At 25.0% G+C, this 19,328-nt stretch overlaps 1 protein-coding gene across 2 annotated transcripts in view; it reads left to right on the top strand.

The window, feature by feature from the left end:
• Positions 1–327: 327 nt before the first annotated feature.
• LOC129609033 (probable serine/threonine-protein kinase DDB_G0272254) overlaps positions 328–19,328 on the top strand; it is a 70,916-nt gene continuing 51,915 nt past the window's right edge. For both annotated transcript variants that reach the window (XM_055520870.1, XM_055520871.1), the window contains exon 1: positions 328–1,496. In XM_055520870.1, coding sequence (XP_055376845.1) covers positions 690–1,496 — 807 coding nt within the window. In that variant the 5' untranslated portion in view covers positions 328–689. The remainder of the gene's footprint in view (positions 1,497–19,328) is intronic.

The raw sequence follows: 19,328 nt of genomic DNA on the forward strand, positions 1-19,328 counted from the left end.
ATTAAATGTAAATCAAAATTAGCTACTGTGATTAATTTGCAGTTGCTGCTGGTGCCAAAAAGAAAAAAAAAAACAAAAATTAATTTAAATTGTATATGGATTTGATTCATCGTTTTTATAATCACAAAAATTATTATAATCGACAAAACAATCAATATCAATATAACAATATTGTCGTCATTATTAATGAAATTTTAACAATAATCAAATGTTATTGTAATAATTATTATGGCAGCATATTTATGAAAGAGCAACGGTAGCAACTGCAAATAAAAAAAACTAAACATTTAATATAAAAGAGAAAATATTTAAAATTTAATTAAAATACAAAAAATTAAGTATCAATGATAAGCTACACAAGTAATTTAATTAATACAAAATAATTATTCAACTTAATGACAATTTATTTTAAAAAATAAGAATTAAATAAAAATTTACTCTTATTCACCACAAAAAAAAGGTGGATTCTGATTCACCACAAAATGTATTGCACAAAAACTGATTTAATACATAATTAAGAACATGAACAAAAAAAAAAATGGAAAACAAAAAAATTGAATAATTAATTGTTATATTGCAAAAAATATATCAAATTTTAAAGAAAAAAATTATTGAAATAAAAACACATAAAATCATTATTCAGTAACATCAAAATAATTAAAATAATAAGAAAGGGTGCTTAAATATTCATGAACGGCAGTGATAATAGTAGCACTTTTAATAAAACTGGTACAAATAATCAACCGCCCACATTAATCGATGATACCAATGATAATTCTAATATTATAACTGAATACTATGATAGTAATGTACAATTAGTAACAACAACAGCAATAAATACAATATCTACATCATCAATTGCAATTCCTGATCCAACAACAACAACAACAACAGTAAAAAATAATAGTGAAAATATAATATATACAAGTTGTATAACAACAGCTACTGCCACCGGTAGTTATAGTTATATTTCTACAATAACTGGTTGTGGTAATTTTAATATTGATAATAATAAAATAAAAAATAATAATTCTGATATTATTTCAATTAATATTGTTGATAATAATAATAGTAGTAGTAATTTTGGTGGCGGTAATAGTGACGTTGTTGTTGTTAATACAAGCAGTAGTAGTAGTAGTAGTAGTAATAAAATAAAAGAAAATCTTATTAATATTAATGTAACAGAAGGTGCTTCTACTATAATATCTGGTACTACTGCTGCTACTATTACAGGTGGTACTATAACTTTATGTCATCGTTTTCAAACACAATCAAGTACGACGAGTGATTTACAGCAATCGACTAGCGCCACTGTTGATACAGTGGCGACTAGTTCTGGTGGTTTAATTTTAAATTCACGTCAAGGTTCAGTTGATGGTGCAATGCAAAGATGCGGTCTATGCTCAATATTATCAAGATTACTTAGACGTGCAATGTGTGTTGGTTCAAGACGTGGTAGCGGTGAATCATATTATCAGGAATTACCTGAAACAGTTGTAAGTAATTTTCTGAAATTTTTAAAAATAATTAATCGTAATAATAATAATTTTGAAAATAATAAAATAAATAATTTTCAAAATGTCTGATTGAAGTCATTTAAATTTTTTAAATAAATGAACTTTAATTTTAATTTAATTGAAGTGGTTAGAATGAAAAAATTTTTTTTGAAGAGTTTTCATAATATTTAATATTTATTTATTTTAAAATAAATTCTACATTCTACCAGACTGAAGTGCTCTTTAAATTTTTTTTTCAAATATAATTTAATTCTATTTTTATAATTTGTTTATTATTTATATTTACTATTATAATAAACAGATTTATTATTTTGCACTTACATTTTATAATTATTGTTAAGTGGTGTTGATTAGATATTAAAAATGTGGAGCACATGTGTTCTACACTATAAATGACTGATAATAAAAGTTTTTAAGTTTCAATTTTTTTTTTCTTTGATTTTATATTTAAAGCTTATTCTTATTACTTATTATTAAGGGTAATATGTGGTGTATATACAGTGGTGAATATTAATTAAAGGTCAGATGAAATTTTACAATTTTGAATTCAAACCTCTTTTATAATAATTTTTGTTGAAAAACAAGATAATTAAATAATTTAAGACAATTACCTTTGAGCATTTTTAAAGAGATTTCAATAATAAATTGGTAGAGCTTTTAAATTTTCGAGAAATATGCATAAAATTCTAATCACTAATATAAGAATTTAAATAATATCCCTTTCTACTTTTAAAGCTAGAGAAACATCAACAAATTAGACATAGTTTCAAGAGAGAACACGGGTAAGAATAAAATATGAGTACAAAACGGGAAAAAAAAGTAAGATTAACCCTGTTATTCCTGCGATATTATTTCCAGTAAGAGCTACATAATGACGCGTAATGAAAGCTTTATATATGTATTAAAATACAATGCCTCACACGCCCCACTGTTCTACCTGTTTGTGTTAAATTTGAAGTCTAAATAGACTCTGATTGTAATTTAATTAGTTTTGAAGGAAATTGTGACCTAACACAGCTCACTAGTAATGGGATTTTATAATGGAGTTTTATTCGGTCAGTTTTATAATTCCCGATCTATAATCGCTAAGAAGCTCTAATATTTAACGTTTGGGAATATAAAATTCAATTACGTTTTAAGTTTTAACATATCCTGGGGTATGTTTAAATTATCAATTGTTATTATAACTTAAATAATCAATAAATCAGTTCCATGTGGCTCGGCTCTTTATGACCAAATGCATTCACATTTATAAAATTTGAATATTGTATAACCTATACTGCTCCCGAAATATTATTAACTTTAACGATTTCTTCCAAAATTCTTATTGTAAAATTAAAATATTTTTTGAGATTTCAAAAATAATTTCATATTCACTTGAAATTTCAATATTATATACTTTAAATTTAATTAACATTTTTCATTAATTCTTGCGTACTTATAGTGTGCTTAACCTTTTTTTATAATAAGATTTAATAATTAGGTTATATTTAAATTGGAATTTAATTTTATCTATTGCTCATGATTAAAATAATTCTAGTATTCCTTTTTACCTATTGTTCTTAATTAATTATACAGATTGCGTGTTAAGTACAATAAGTATAAAATTCTTTAAATATAAAAATTAAATTAAATGTTAAGGGTAAAAATACTTAAACAATTAAAATAGCTATTTTTAATTAATAAAATAAAATATTTTATTCGAGATTTCAATAAATTAATTATTAAAAAATATTCTTGTGTTAAGTAAGGCCTATTTTTAATTTATATCCAGACAATTGAGCAAAAATTCATTGGCATATTATTGTCATGGTCTATTAATAATATTAATGGTAATACACTGATTAGGTCCACTATCATTGCAAATATGTCCAAGCAAATGTGATGTTTCGTTGATTCATTATTCAGAATAGCGCAGAATTCCGGATAATAAAATGAAATTTACGAAATAATCATGGTTTTCGTTTTATACATTCGAAAATGTTTAAAATTCTTGTATCTACATTCATGAAGGTACTTAAAAATAATTTAAAAATTCCAAGTATTTTAAAAAATTTGGGCGAATAAATGCCGCTACATCAATCCTATTATCATGGTTCTGATATTTTTTTGAATTTAAAATTTTGTCCCCTGTTTTGTAAGGACAATAACATAGGAAATCGAAAATGAGTACCTATGAAATATTTTATGCAGTCATTTTTAAAAAATTTCAAATATAGAAAATCTAAACCTTTAAATTTTTTATAATTTATTTATTATGTTGTGTCATTTTTAGCACTTTTCCAAAAAATTTTTTGAAAAAAGTGCTTATTAGTTTCACTCTGTCCGTCCGTCCGTCCGTCCGTCCGTCCGTCCGTCCGTCCGTCCGTGGACACTTTTTTTGTTTACAAAACTTCTACACCCTTGAAGATAGAAAGCTGAAGTTTTATATGTACATAGATCTTTACTAGAAACTTACTTCCGTAGAACAAAATTTTTACCTATCTCCCCCCCTCTAGAAGTTATACCCCCCCAAAACCTTAAAAATGGCCTTTTTTAACTATTTGTTGCAATGAAACCATAAGCATTTTTGAAATTTTGCAAACGCAGAAAGGCAGCGGCTTGCTTTCCCTAGCGCGGTATACTACAGTTAAACTTTAGAAAAACAAAATGGCCGCTCAAATTTACCGTTATCTAAAGTCCTTTTTTTCCAAATTTTTGATGTCGTTTTTCTTCTAGATCCCAGCTTGTAGAAGCTTGAAATTTTAGAGACTTTTAGACATTAACAAATAGTTCATTTCGTTAGAAGAAAATTTTTTTCCATCTCCACCCCCTCTCAAGTTATCGCCCCTTGAAATTTGTAAAATTTGAATTTTTGACACCTTATATTTCCGAAATCGCACGTTTTTTCAAATTTCTATAAACGCAAAAAGCTAACGGTAAATTCCATGATATTAAAAAATATAATTATTTTCCTTAACTCACACAATTAACCCTTAAAATCGAGCATTATGTTAAGCCCTTTTTATATTAATTTTTGCTTTATTTCAAAGACTGCATAAATCGTTCATCCTAAAAATATGCAATCCCAGAAAGAGTTTTGTATATGAATGAAAATAATTTTAATAGTGTGATAGGTTTACATAGACTGTATTTAAAAGCAGAATTTTCACTTGTTGAAGGGAAAAGTGCTACAATACAAACCATTGGTTTGACCCAACTTTATTGATTTTAATCTCAAAATAAATACCAGAAATTAATGAATTCTATTAGAATTTTTGGTCTATGTTCTAAATTTTCTTAGTTCGTTCTAGTTTTTAGTTTTTATTTTAATTTCTTTAAAGAAAAAATATCATTGTTTGTTCCAAAACTCACAAAAATTTTGTAAAATAAAATAAAATTTGTTAAATCATTGTACTTTTATTAATAATATTCCCTACTTTCCTAAACAATGAGTTCTTGGTACTATGTGAATATAAATTGTAGATGAGGTAATCTTCTTATGGAGTCAGCGAATATAGAGTTTTTTTTTCCTAATCTCGGATAAATTCTCGGATACATTTAAAATAATAATATTAAATCACAAAATTGATTTAAAATTATTATTTTAAATGAAGATTAAATTTTTAGTCAACTTTACAATATTAAATAACAAATTATAAATTTTCAAAATTATGAATTAATTCAAATAAAATTATGACAGGTCTAAATTTAAACAAGATATGGTTTTGATTAGACTAACATGGTTATTGTAAGATACCCTTAAGCCAAAAAGACACGTTGTTACGCTACTGGATACTTATTTTCCCACAGATAAACACTAGCTCCAGCTTTTAAAAAATTTTACTTTTTCTAACATTTCTGCTCACAACACCAACAATTCGCAAATATAAATTTACAATAGAATTTACTGTAAAAGATGATTGCTTAGGATTCGTCAACTTTTTTATGCAGATTAAGAAAATTGCATTTCACGAATTCATTTATATCTTAAAAATTATTTACTGAAATATACAAAAATAATTAAAATTTTAAGAAAAAAATTTTTAGTTAAATAATAACTTTGCAATTAAAAACTATGCACTACTCAATTTCTAACTTCAATTTTACCAAAAATAAACAATTTTTTTTTTTTAATTTGATTGACTAGGACTCATTGTTGGTAATTTTGAAATTTGAGAAATAAATATTATCTAGACATCCTAATTTCTAAGAATATTTTTGACATTGAGTGTGTTCCGATTCTGTCTTACAAATTTTTTTAATATTTTTGTTTGTCATTTTCATTTTGGATATTTTGATATCATTTTCGTTCCCATATCCTGTAAACACATTGTATTATACTCTGTATACAAACATGTGTTCACATATAAATTTTAATTTCTAAAAAGAAAATATCATCAGGAATTTTTTCATAAATAAGGACCAGAAAAAAGCAATCTTAAAATTCCTTACAGAAACTCTCCCATATATATTTTTGTACACAATATGAGTTGCTATCATTCATCTTTTGATTAAAAAAATAAAAAAAAAACATTTTCAAGTCAATGCACATCGGATCCATTTCATGTTTCTAGTTCCTATTTTCGTTTTGTCTTCTCTTTCTTCTATATTTCGTCTTGCTACTTCTTTTTTTTTTCTTATTTAGTGTAAAAATTTATGCGTATGTATAAGTGACTTCGATAATTTTCATTTTTTATTTTATCTGGACTTTTAGAATCAATCACTCTATATATGTTTGTATGTACATAAACACAATTTGTTGTTAATGGTAAAAAATGAAAATGATTGTTAGGCCTACAGGACTTATTTGAATTTACAAATAATTTGTTTATGTTTTTATGGTACTTTTTTGTTTTGTATATATATGTGTATGTTAACATACAATAAATTGTGTATAGAATAAAATACAATGTTTAGTATGAAAAATGTTTTTGATGGTATCCCTGGGATATTAATTGAAAATATTAAAGAAATAAATGTAAAAATATAATGGAAGAAAAGAGAAAAAATCTGATGTGGTCAGCACATAACCGACCGCATTGTGTATTGTCTAGTTAAATGAAAGTGTTACAGAATATTATAAAAATTTCTGTTAAATACTTCTTTCCAATTTTTAGGACATTAATAAGCTTATAGTTAACATACTTAGAAAAATGTAAATTTGGCTCTTAGTAGAGTTTCGCTTTGTGCTACCCGAATTCCCTGAAATACTCGCCAGTTAGTTTCGGTAACAACCAGAACTCAAATATCAAATTTCAAGAAATTCCATCAATTTGTTCTGTGGATATGGTGAAAAATGTAAAATCGGCCCGCAAATCAGTTCTCGAGCCCTGATCTTTCCAAGAAAGTTATATGTTCATTGCTTTAATATGAGGAATTCATATATTAAATTTCAATGAAATCGGGTGATTATTTCTCTTTATATACACAAAAGTGTATGTTTGGCCCGTAGTAAACGTCTAGTTGCCGATGCCTGATCTTTCCAAAAAATTTACATGTTCATTGTTTTAATACGGGGAATTCATATATTAAATTTCAATGAAATCGGTTGATTATTTCTCTTTATATACACAAAAATGTATATTTGGCCCGTAGTAAACGCCCAGTTGCTGATGCCTGATTTCTTCCAAAAGTTAGGAATTTCTGCGTATGATCGAGCAAAGCTCATATATGAAATTTCAAGTAATTCGGTTGAATACTTTCTTCAAAATGGTGAAAAATGTAAAATCGGCCCGCGAATCCGTTTTCGAGCCCTGATCATTCCAAAAAATTTATATGTTCATGGTTTTAATACGAGGAGTTCATATATTAAATTTCAATGAAGTCGGTTGATTATTTCTCTTTATATACACAAAAATGTATATTTGGCCCGTAGTAAACGTCTAGTTGCCGATGCCTGATTTCTTCCAAAATATACTAATTTTTGCGGACGATCGAGCAGAGCTTATGTATAAAATTTCAAGTAAATCGGTTGAATATTTTCTTCAAAATGTTCAAAAATGTAAAACAGGCCCGCTAAAAAGTGCAGTTTCCGAGGCCTGATATATACCAAAAGTTGATCGATCCGTGCCATGGTGGAAACAAACTTACATGTAAAATTTCATCAAAATCGGTTCAGCCGAACTTGAGATACACGCGTGCACACACAGACCGACAGACGGACAGACCGACAGACCGACAGACCGACAGACCGACAGACCGACAGACCGACAGGTTGCTAAAAATAGTTTATTTACACTTCCCTACTATGGAGAAGTACGTTCCCACCGAAAACTCGATATGCAAAATTTGTTGCCATCACATAACCTACCTATTGTTTACACAATACGGTCGGTAAAAATATTAAGGTGTTTAATTTTTTTTTTTGTTTTAAAGAAAAAAAACAGCATTATCAAAGTTTCAGAATATATTTAATATTGTTTCTAGTATTAAATTTTATTTAATTTTATTTAAATTAATTATTTTAATTATATTAAATGATGTAGAACAATTATTATTACTGAAGTAAGGCCATAACTATAAAATTGGATTTTAGAAATTATCAAATTTTCGGACAACATTTAAAATATTACAATTAAAATATTAAATTAAAAATCAAAATGGTGTTTATTGTTAAAATCTAGTGGAGTTTATTATTAAAATCTATTATTTAATTAAAATTTTTAATCATTACAATAATTTTGGGTTGAAATTTTAAAAATATTTATTAAACAAATTTTAAACCAAACCCCGTGTGGTATGCAATTTTTTTGATTTCTTTAATATTACTAAATTAATGAAACTTTGACCTCATTTTATTCTATAATAGCTTCAAATACCTTAAAAATCACTTTATCTCTTAATCCTCTTAAGAATTCTTTTAGATTTTATTTATTAAAATATTTTGTAATTTAAAAAAAAATTTTGTAAGATGAAAATATTATTGTAGAATTTATTCTAAATTTTCAACTTTATAAATAATAAAATAATAAATTTTACTGGAATTTTTATTAACGCAGAAAACAAAAGAAAAAACTTTATTTAAATTAATTATTTTCATAATGGTTTTTTAATGTAAAATTCAGTTCGAAATATTTTATCAGAGTGGAAATTTTTTATATTTTTCATCTTTTTGTTCATCTTTTACTCATCAGAATTAATTCAAGCTAAAATAACCATGAAAATGACAGTTTTGCCCATAAGCTTTTCGAAAATGTTACTAAATATAAATTTTAAAAAAAAATTTTTTTCTTGTTTTCATAATTTTTTTTTTTTTTTGGTAGATTTGGAAGTATTAAAATTTCTAAAAATAAATATTTTTTTTTTTAAATAATAATGGTTTAAATAAATTTTTTTTTAAAAATTTAATTATCGTCGTCGTCCTGTAATTTAAAAGACTTGTTATCAAAAATTATATTATGCAAAAGTTATGAATTAATTTTGAAATGAAGAATTTATAAAAAAAAAGTTTTAAGAATATTAAGGACTAGGATTGTTATAAGGACATTATAACAAATAACAAAATTAATAATAATTAAATGTGGCAGAATGAAATTTTTTTTTTTAATATTGTTAATAAATTTATTTGAGCACCTTAATTGCTAATATAAAATTTTTATATTGGTGACTTAATCCTGTAATTTCATTTTTAATTTTCTTTAGTTTTATTTCGTTTTTATCTTCCCATTTGAGTTCCTTTTCAAATGGCACTTTATTCACTTAATGTTTTAGCTGCACTGTGATCTCACTGCTATTTCCGAACTTTTTTTACTTATATTTTACAAAATAGGGGAATTTAAGTTAAATAAACTCCACTATTTTTGTACGTTGACCCCTAACATCTTTTGTGTTTGTTATTAGCACTATACCTAGGCACCTGAAAAAATGCAGTATGGCTGCCATCACAAGCCGCGATTTTTCCATCGAGCTTCTAAAAGCCACTTCCAAATCATCTCAGTTGCAGGCGAGCCATTGCCTCACAATTACACAATAAGTGTTCCACCGTATCTTCCTCCTCCGAGCAGAACTTATTCCCTAACCTGACCATTCTTTTCTCTTGGACCATCGAGAGATAATGTTCAGTGAGTACACCCATCAATAGCCTTAAATTTGGATGACCAAGTGTTGCCAGTTTCCGTCCCCCAACATCAAGAAAACTCCAATATAGCACAATCATAGTGCGATAATAGTTTGTGTAATTAAAAAAATATTAGAGTTTTTATCAAGATAAAAATTTGTGTAGCTTAAATAAATATTTGTGTAAATAGAATGCAAATCTCAAAATATCAATAAAATTTGGTCTATCAATCGTCTTTCAACCGGAAAATTTTTGTATTTTATGTAAAATGTGCAAAAAAAATTTTTTCTCAATTTTCACAACTAATTGTAATTTAATTAAAAAAAATAATTATTGTTCTACTTTTTGAAAATTATGAAATTCAAAACCATTAAGAATCTAATCACTTATATATTTCTGCATCGAAACAGATTTCAGCTAAAATATGCTCTTTATTCTATATTTGTAATTTGAATAAATTTTGTACAGAGAGTAAAAAATGTACAATTTCTCGCGACTAACTTACTATACACCAAATTTTACAGAAATAATGCCAAACTGCTAAAAATAAATCAGAAAAATTTCTAATGAACTAATTACAATAATTTAAAATGATTTTTCAGAAAAATTAATAATTGAAATCTGTAATTTAAACTCCTCAAAACACACTTAATCAAATAAAATCTATGCTGAGTTACCATTGAGTTGATTCTGAGTATTGATTTCATACCCAATCGGCTTAAGAACAATTTTGCTTTGTGGCAACAATAAAAATTACTTATTTTGAAAATAAATCTTTCAAATTAAATATTTTAATTATTCATAATTCAAATTTCTATTGAAATGAAAAATATCTTATATTAAAATAGATCTACTTTATATAGAATAAATCAAAAATTAAAAACTATATTTACAAAAAAAAAAAAAATATGGAAAATTTAAAAAAAGGATGAGTGGTTATTCAATAATATTTTTATATTTGGAATTCTAGAAAATATGAAATTCAATTTTTGATCTTCACAGTTTATTTCCCTTTTATACAAACATATATATATATATATACTAAATATATTTTTTAAAATGAAAATTATATATGTATATACGAGGCCTTTTAATAAATACCTTAAAAAAAATATGAAAATTTTTTGGAAAATTTTTTTGCGTTGGCGTTATTATATTGGGTATTTTAAACATTATACTACACACATGTATATTATTTATATGTGTATAAGAGCATTATAATCTACATTCTGTATAGAGAGTCATAAATATGATATGCATCAATTGGAACAGAGAATTTTGATTGATATTAATAAGACGGTATACAATAAATGATATTGATTGAAATTATTTTAACATGTTATAAATAAAATGATTTTCTTTTTTGTTTTTTTTTTACGTTTAATTTTTTTTTATGTACAATTATTTACTTATACATAAAAAGAATCTATAAATTTTATTCATTTTATTAAAATATTTTATTTATATGTCCCTTGAGTAAAATTACAGTAGAATCAGAAAATTTTTTCAAAAATTATTATAAGTTTGATTGGTGTTAGTAATTATGGCAAACCAAGTTATAAGTTAAAAAATTAGTTCATCTAATCTTAAAATATTTTACAAGATTAATTGGTGAAAATTCTGGTAAATATACAATTAAACATATTATTGAAAATAATCTTAAATTATAAGCTCTTCAGAATTTTAGTTGATTCGATGCAAAGACAGAACTTTTAGGTTATTCATATGTGGCATTAAATCAATTGTGTATTCTTCGAATTTGAAAATATATGCAATATTTTAATCCTGTCATGAATTATTTATATATAATATATTTCCAGGATCATTTTATATATCATGGAAAAATATCGATTGAACTATAGGAATAGTGCCGTTATATGGTAAACTTTCCACTATAACTAAGTTATACTAATGAAGTATATTTGAAATTTAATTTTGATTTCAAGTGTAGCCCCATTTACTTAACATTACATGTTGCTACAAGCGAAAACTGCCTAAGTCAGATTTAATAATTATTAGTTTTTTTGCTGCACATTTAATTTTGTGTATTTTTTAAAGAATTTACAACAGATTAGACGAAAATATTTGAAATGTTACCAAAATTTTTGTAGAAAAGACGTAATGTTACAAATCTTGGAGATAAACGCTTAAGTCAAATTTCCAAAAAACCAATTTTTTTAAATTATTAAAGGTTATCTTATGCAAATCAACAGCGAAGTAAAATTTAATCTGATATCGAAAATTCTAAAATCGTAAAATTAAAGCGTATGGAAATGGCTTTCAAAAGTAATTTGAGTAAGTAATTTTTTTTCTTTGAAATTCTTGAATTTTTTGAATAAAATTCATATCAATGTAAATCCTACCAACTTGATTTTGTTTAGCGGCTTTCAAATTAATCCCATTATCCATTATAGATCTTGAAACTTATTTTGCTAAAAGCTACAAAAAATTACTGAATTAGACAGCCAGAATTTGCCTAATTACTACAGAAATATGAAAGTAAAATAAAATTTTTTGAGAGTTTATTGTAAAATATATAAAACATGAGTACATAAGTATAAATAATAATAATCATATACATACAAATAATCTACTTGACATAATATTTATTTACTCCTTAAGTATATTAAAATTAAAATATCAAAAAAATTATAATGTACGCTTATATTCGTATGTATAGATGTTAAGTTCATTTTTTGTTTTTAAATTTTTTAAAAAAATATTAAATAAGAAAAATTTTTGAAATTTTTTTTTTTTCTTAATTTTTACACGCGTTCAATTTTTTTACACAATTAAAATTTATTCGCTTTCATACAGTTTAATATATCCATTCGTGTGTATACTAGAAATACCAGAGGTGGCCATAATCCTTGTTAGTTCAAGCAATATTTGAAAATTTGAAAATTTTCTTGAGAATTTAAAATAAAAATTTTTCGAATATAAAGTATATTTGTACAGGAAGAGCGATACAAATTGTTTCCTCCAGAGTAAAATGTTGCCTGTTGCAATATGGAAAAAATTCTTCTGCCTACTACAATATGAAAATTTACGGGCTCGAAATCGGTTAGAAGACGATTGATTAAAAACGATTTCCGCCACAGTTTTTCTGAATTCGCGAAGTTGTCGATGCGCTCTAATATTATTATAATTTTTTTAAGTAATTTTATCAAGAGTAACTATAAATATTGGCCACCTTAGAAAAATCAAAAAGATTTTCCCACCCCTGACAAATATATATACTATGTTTTTTAACTAAATATATTACCAATATTTTGTATATGTATTGTAAAAGATGTACATATACACATTCTACATCATTTCATCCCTTATTATTATTTGAAATATTTAACAAAATTAAGTTCGTGACGTTCATGCTAATGAACTTTATTTTAACAACAAGTATATTTTAAGTGTATTGTGTGTATATACATATATATATATATACTATATTTTTTATAATAGTCTTATTTGTAATACAAAAGATACATAAAATGACATATACAAGTAAATATATAAGCCTACAGATGGCTTTGCTGGTATGAACCTAGATGTCATGTAAAAAAGAATTCAATTTTAAAGGCTGTTAGTTACCTTTATTCAAAAAACAAAAACAAAATTAGTTATTGGTAAGGTAAAACAAAAAAAAATAACACAATTTTTGTTTGTAGTATTTATGTATGTATGTATGTATGTACACGAGATTTTGTATTTATCTTTAATAAGTTTTTTGGACATTTAATTTATGTCTTTTTATTAAATATCTATTTTTTTTTTTTTGCTCTCTCTCTTTGATTATTGTTTTATTTTTTATATTATTTTTTATACTCTCTTGGAGATCTGTCTATAGATATTTACGTAGATAATTCACAGGAGCTAAAATAAGTTATAGGAAAAGGAAAGAGAGGGAAGAGGGAAAGAAAGAGACGAGAAGAGAAAAAAATATTTGTCAACAAATTTTTCTTATATTTGTTTTATTTCTTATTTTGCTACAAGTTTATATACTTTCATACACATTATGCATAATGTATACATATATAAATTTTCAGAATTGTAGAAGAATCTAGATAAATGGTTTATAAGAGCAGCGAAGACAACACCAACAACATTAAAATAACCGTTTATACCGTTATTATTATTTATTATTGTCTTTATTTATTTTCTTCTTTTCTCCTACAATTTCATTATCGTTTTTAATATTTATAGGTAATTGTTAAGTATGTAGATACATAATTTGTAGTGTGTATATATAATGGCACTTAATAATGTTATAACAATTTTAGATAGATATAATAAGTACAGGGTCAGTTTAAGGGGGATTTGACAATATATTAAAGTTGAGATTTGAAAAATTCTTCCACATACGAATCATATGTCGAAAATTATATTTTACAACAAGTGAGCTCTCTGTTATGAGAGAAGTATGGTAAATTCATTAGATTTTGTTTAGGGATACTTTTCGTTATTAGTTTTTCAAATCTATTGCAAATTCATTAGTTACAACATGGAAATAATAAGTGTTTTAAGAAATAGATTGGAAAATTTTGGACATCTTTCAATATCACACTAAGAGTATTAACGTAAGTCAAATTCAGACTGATTCGAAATTATTATTTCAAAATAAGAAATCATGTATAGAATTTCTGATACGGTTCTGATATTTGAATGGACTCAACAATATTAAATTTCAAAATTTCGATTTTCAATTAGAGAAAACAAATTTTCAATTAGAATTTCGAAGAAATAATACTGTTTTGTGCAATATATTTTATAATTCAGGTTACGCTCAGAAATCCTTACATACTTTTCGTTATATACACCGTTATATGTTTGAACTCAAATATAATGTGTCGAAATTGATAATTTATCGGAAGAAAGCCCTCTCTTGTGAGAGAAGTATTCTAGATTCATTAGATTTTGTTTAGGGATGGTTTTCAATTTAGCTTAGATTATTTTTAAATTTATGCAATAATCAATGAGTAGAAATTTAAAATTACAAAATGGCGATCATAGTATTGAAAAATCAACTGGTACGTATTTTACGTGTAGGCCTACTCTGGCTGCCATAAAACGTGTATTTTATTAGAATAAAAACCTTGTAACAGGAAAAGAAATGAAAAGAAAAAAAGAAACTAAAAATTTTTTTTTTTTTGGTTGAAATTATCTTTGAAAGGTCGTTTTTATTATTTGTTTATAGATGGCATTGCCATCTATAGATGAGATGTTCATGCTGTGTTTTCAATGATTGTTTTCCTCACAACAATTTTTCTATTTCTTTCCTTATTTTTTTTTTTTTATATAAATTTTGTATGTTTATCTTCCTATGTACATAAATTCTAATAGGAGTGTATTTATAATACTGTGATTATAGAACCAAACTCAATAGTATATACACATGTATACGTACATAAAAGAAAAAACTGTAGTAAACAAAACAAAAATAACTAAGTATGAAGAAATTTCATTATGATTATTGTTATATATAAGGTGTTTCATTTAAAATATTGTTAAAAAAATGTTGATGACCAGAAAACATGTAATAACTAAAAATTACTGCCAAATTTAACGTATAAGTTTTAATCTGTAAATTGTGTATAATAACAGCATTGCATCAGAATTTGCATGTTAGAGATGAGTCTTAACAAAATTCTGTATAGATCAGAATTTGGTGATTGATAACAGATTATATACAACATAAAAATACTCAGTAATGTAAACTCACTACTCGATATTTAGCTACTGTAGAAATTTAAAAATGGGATACTACTTTAAGCAAGAGCACAAAGAGTGGCTAGTGAAGCGTTAGAACTGTTGTTCTGCTTGTTCACCTACGTTAAGCTCTTATAAAATCTTCATAATTTTAAATCACAAACTACACTGCAATTATTTTATATAGTATTTGCACATTAAACATTCTTGAAATTTTGCCATGACACACCCTATAATATAATTTTAATAAAAATTCCAAATATTTTTTTTTTCGCAGTGGTTATTTTCATTACGTATGTTAATTAAATTTTGAAATTTTCCTTTTCTTATATTATTCTTTTATCTAATTCGTTTAATTTAACTTTGAAGTTGAATAATCGGAACTGCTTAATGAATTACGGTACCGATAACATTAGGTCGAATTCTAACATTTACATAAAATAATTTAAGGACAATTTGATCACCTTAACTGAATTACTTTTGTAAGTTATTTGCTAAAAAATATGCACAGAATCTCCATTTAATATGACTTAATTGACTAGCATAGAACAGAACCTTATGTAAGGATATTATTTCCAAAAGAGGTTTTGTTTCGGACAATAAGATTATTGACCATAAACGGAAACGAAAATTTATAATATTTTACTGCCGTATTTCGTACTGATAAAAATAAATAAGAAAATACACAGTACATTAATTATGTATAGTAGTTTTGTCAGGTTACAGATGAGCTCTTAACACGAAAATTTAATAAGTACACATACATATTACATGTATTTTTATGTATATACCAGAATAGAAAGAGAACGATGTAAATGAGTATAAATACACGAGGAAGTTTTGATTGAGGTAAAAACGATTTTAATAGAGTATAAAGTATGAGAAAATAAAAAAAAAAAAACAAAATAACATGAAAATTAAAGCTGAAGGAAAAATAAAAAGCAGAGCAATAATTTGAAAATTTTGAGGCAGTATAATGAAGATGAAAGAGAGCGAGTGGAATATGAGTGAGAGGCAAGAGAAAAAAAAATAATAAAATAAGAATTTATTGATTTTTTATTAGGAAGATTTTTTAGATGAATTTTTTTCTTTTTTGCTGTTTTTCTATTTTACTTAATTTCTTTCACTTTTTTTTCTCTTCTCTCCTGTCATTATTTTTCTTTTTTTTTTATTGTTATTATTGCGGATATTCCCCTTCAAATGTGGTAACATGAAATATTACCTTTTTCGTTTGCGTAAGCAATTAATATTATAAAGCAGGTCGATAATTCATAATATAGCAAAAGCATCCTTATCCTATATGTAGATACCTAAAATTAATAAATCCTATACGCATATATACGTGTGTGAATGTAATATGTAAAATATAAATTGTATACATAAAATGCATACCATTAAAAATTATATTTTATTTTTTATTTTAATAACATTTTATTGATGGGCCATTGAAAAATTGATTGTATGTCATGTGGTGTAAGCAAGTGGCATGGTAAAGTGGATTAACTTTTTTTTTTGATAAAAATTCAATAATTCAATTAAAAAACGAAATTTAGACAGCTAGTTACATACAGTAAATTCATTTTTATTTGATTAATTTCATATTTTGTTTTGCATATTTTTAGGGGATTTAGGGGATTTTATTGTGTTTGAAAATGTCTTTTAGATTTTAAGTTAAAAAAAAATTCTACTTCTACTGGAATAAATAATTACTATCAGGCAAGAGAGGAAGGCAGGATGAAAATTAAATTTTAATTCAAGTAATTAAGTAATCCGGCAAATGAAATATTGTTAATTCATATTTTGTTTTGCATATTTTTAGGGGATTTAGGGGATTTTATTGTGTTTGAAAATGTCTTTTAGATTTTAAGTTAAAAAAAATTTCTACTTCTACTAGAATAAATAATTACTATCAGGCAAGAGAGGAAGGCAGGATGAAGATTAAATTTTAATTCAAGTAATTAAGTAAACCAGTAAATGAAATATTGTTAATTCTATAAAATAAATGCAGAAATGTCATCGATTTCCCTTTGGTCAATATTTGTCTGGAAAATTCTGAAATCATGGATATTGCAATTACATTCACAAAAAAGTATAAATTTCACATAAATTAATAATAAGATGATTAGGACACCGCTTTGGAAAATAAATATAATTTTCTAATTACAACAATGTACTTGGTTAAGTACAAGAATTCGTAAGAACCATTAAAGTTCTTAAGGAAATTTATGAGAATTTCGAAATACGGCCCCAATTAATGCCAATTTCTACCTAAAAATGCTTCTCGTCCCAATATATCCGAAATAATTTTAATTTTTTATATACACTCATATATTTTTCGATATGTTTACATAATAATCATGCAATTATTTAATATTATATTCAAAATGTTTTATCCTTCCTATACTTTAAAAGAAACCAACGATTCCAATTTAAGAATGTAATAAATTGTTTTGAATGGGGTATGGCATTTATTAAAATATTCAACCTAAATTAAAATGTCTATTTAAATATTAAATTGTTTCGTTATATAAAAAAAAGTAAAATTCACAATAAAATATTTCGATTTATCGAAGACCCATTGTTGGGTCTCTACACAATTTTATGTGCACAATTTTACTTACCTATACATTTTAAGCTTGTTACAGCCATTTGTATATAAAAACATTTAAATATGTATATCCTTTTTCGTTTTTAATTTTTTTTTATTTTTACAAGAGTTATTGGAAAAGTTCATTGTGCGGTTAGGCAGCGCAAAATAACAAAATTTAATTTTTTATTCTTTATTCTTGTGCGTTTCTTGTTATTGTTTTTTTTCTTTCAAAAGAGTGAAAAAAGGTTTGTTTTTAATTTTTTTAAGGATTCCGAAAAGAAAAAAAAAAAAAAGAAAATTAATAAAAAATTTTGCAAGAGGTTAAAAACAAATTATGCAATAAATAAAACAAGATAAAGATAAAATAATCTAGGTTAACTATAAGATATCGAATCGAAAGGAATTTTTGCGTTATAAACGTTTTAAAACTGAAAACGTTAAAGGATTTAGATGCCTGGTTTCCAAGAAAATCGTTATATGCCTTTTGTGGTTTAATTGATCGTAATCCAATCTAGTTTTCAATAAATTGCAAAATTGAGCTTGGAATTAATTGTGATTAAAGTGAATTGCAAGTTATGAGCAAAAAAGCTTAAGCAAGTAGAAATCTCGTGAAAATTTGTTAAAGTTCCTGTATTTCGGAAAAACTTGAAATTTAGCACCTAGTTCGGAGCAAAAGTTTTACACGTTTGTGATCCTCTAACCAATGGTATATTATGTTGTTATATAACTTTCTGAATCACTCTGTATGTAAGTTATCAACAGAAAAGGAGTTCCTTAATAAATTTTTTATAAAAGTTCAACAATTTCTAAAGAGAAAAGGAGGAAGAAGTGGGCCTATTTTCAAAATTTCTTAGTTTAAATTATATTAAAAAATTTTCCTTTTAATTTTTGTTCTTGCAAAAAAAAAAGAAAAACAAAATATCTGACACTTAATATTTTCGGTTTTTAAGGATGAAAGCGCTTATTATTAATGTTAGATAAAAAAAAAAATAATAAAAATAAATGTTGAGGTCAAAGTAATTTAAATTTTTTTTTTCCTTGTTTATTTTTTTTTTTGTGTTTGAACAGAATTTATTTTTTTTTTTATAAAAATTTTGATAAAATTTCAAGTAATTGTCAATCAAAATGTCTTACTCATTTTAAAATATTTGTATTTTTATATAAAATTCTATTGGTTAGTATTGGTTTCGAATAAAATAAATGAATTTTCTGAAGGCGTAAAATTATTCAACAATGAAAATAAATTAAATTTTGGGGCTTCAATTAGATCCTTGAATTCATATGAATGTTGAAACTAATTTAATAGCATAGAAAGGATAGATTTATGTTTTAGAAGAGCCTATAGAATTTTTCCCTCCAAATACCCTCTAAACGTCTTAAAATATCATTGTGTTAATAAAACAGTTTTCAAGTTCTAAAAATTAAAATATAAGAATTAATTAGGTGTAAAACTAACCGCAAATTTGCTGTTTATTTT

This window comes from Condylostylus longicornis, unplaced genomic scaffold, assembly GCF_029603195.1.
Source record: "Condylostylus longicornis isolate FDR11 unplaced genomic scaffold, ASM2960319v2 ptg000038l, whole genome shotgun sequence".
In the NCBI taxonomy this organism is placed as follows: Eukaryota; Metazoa; Arthropoda; class Insecta; order Diptera; family Dolichopodidae; genus Condylostylus; species Condylostylus longicornis.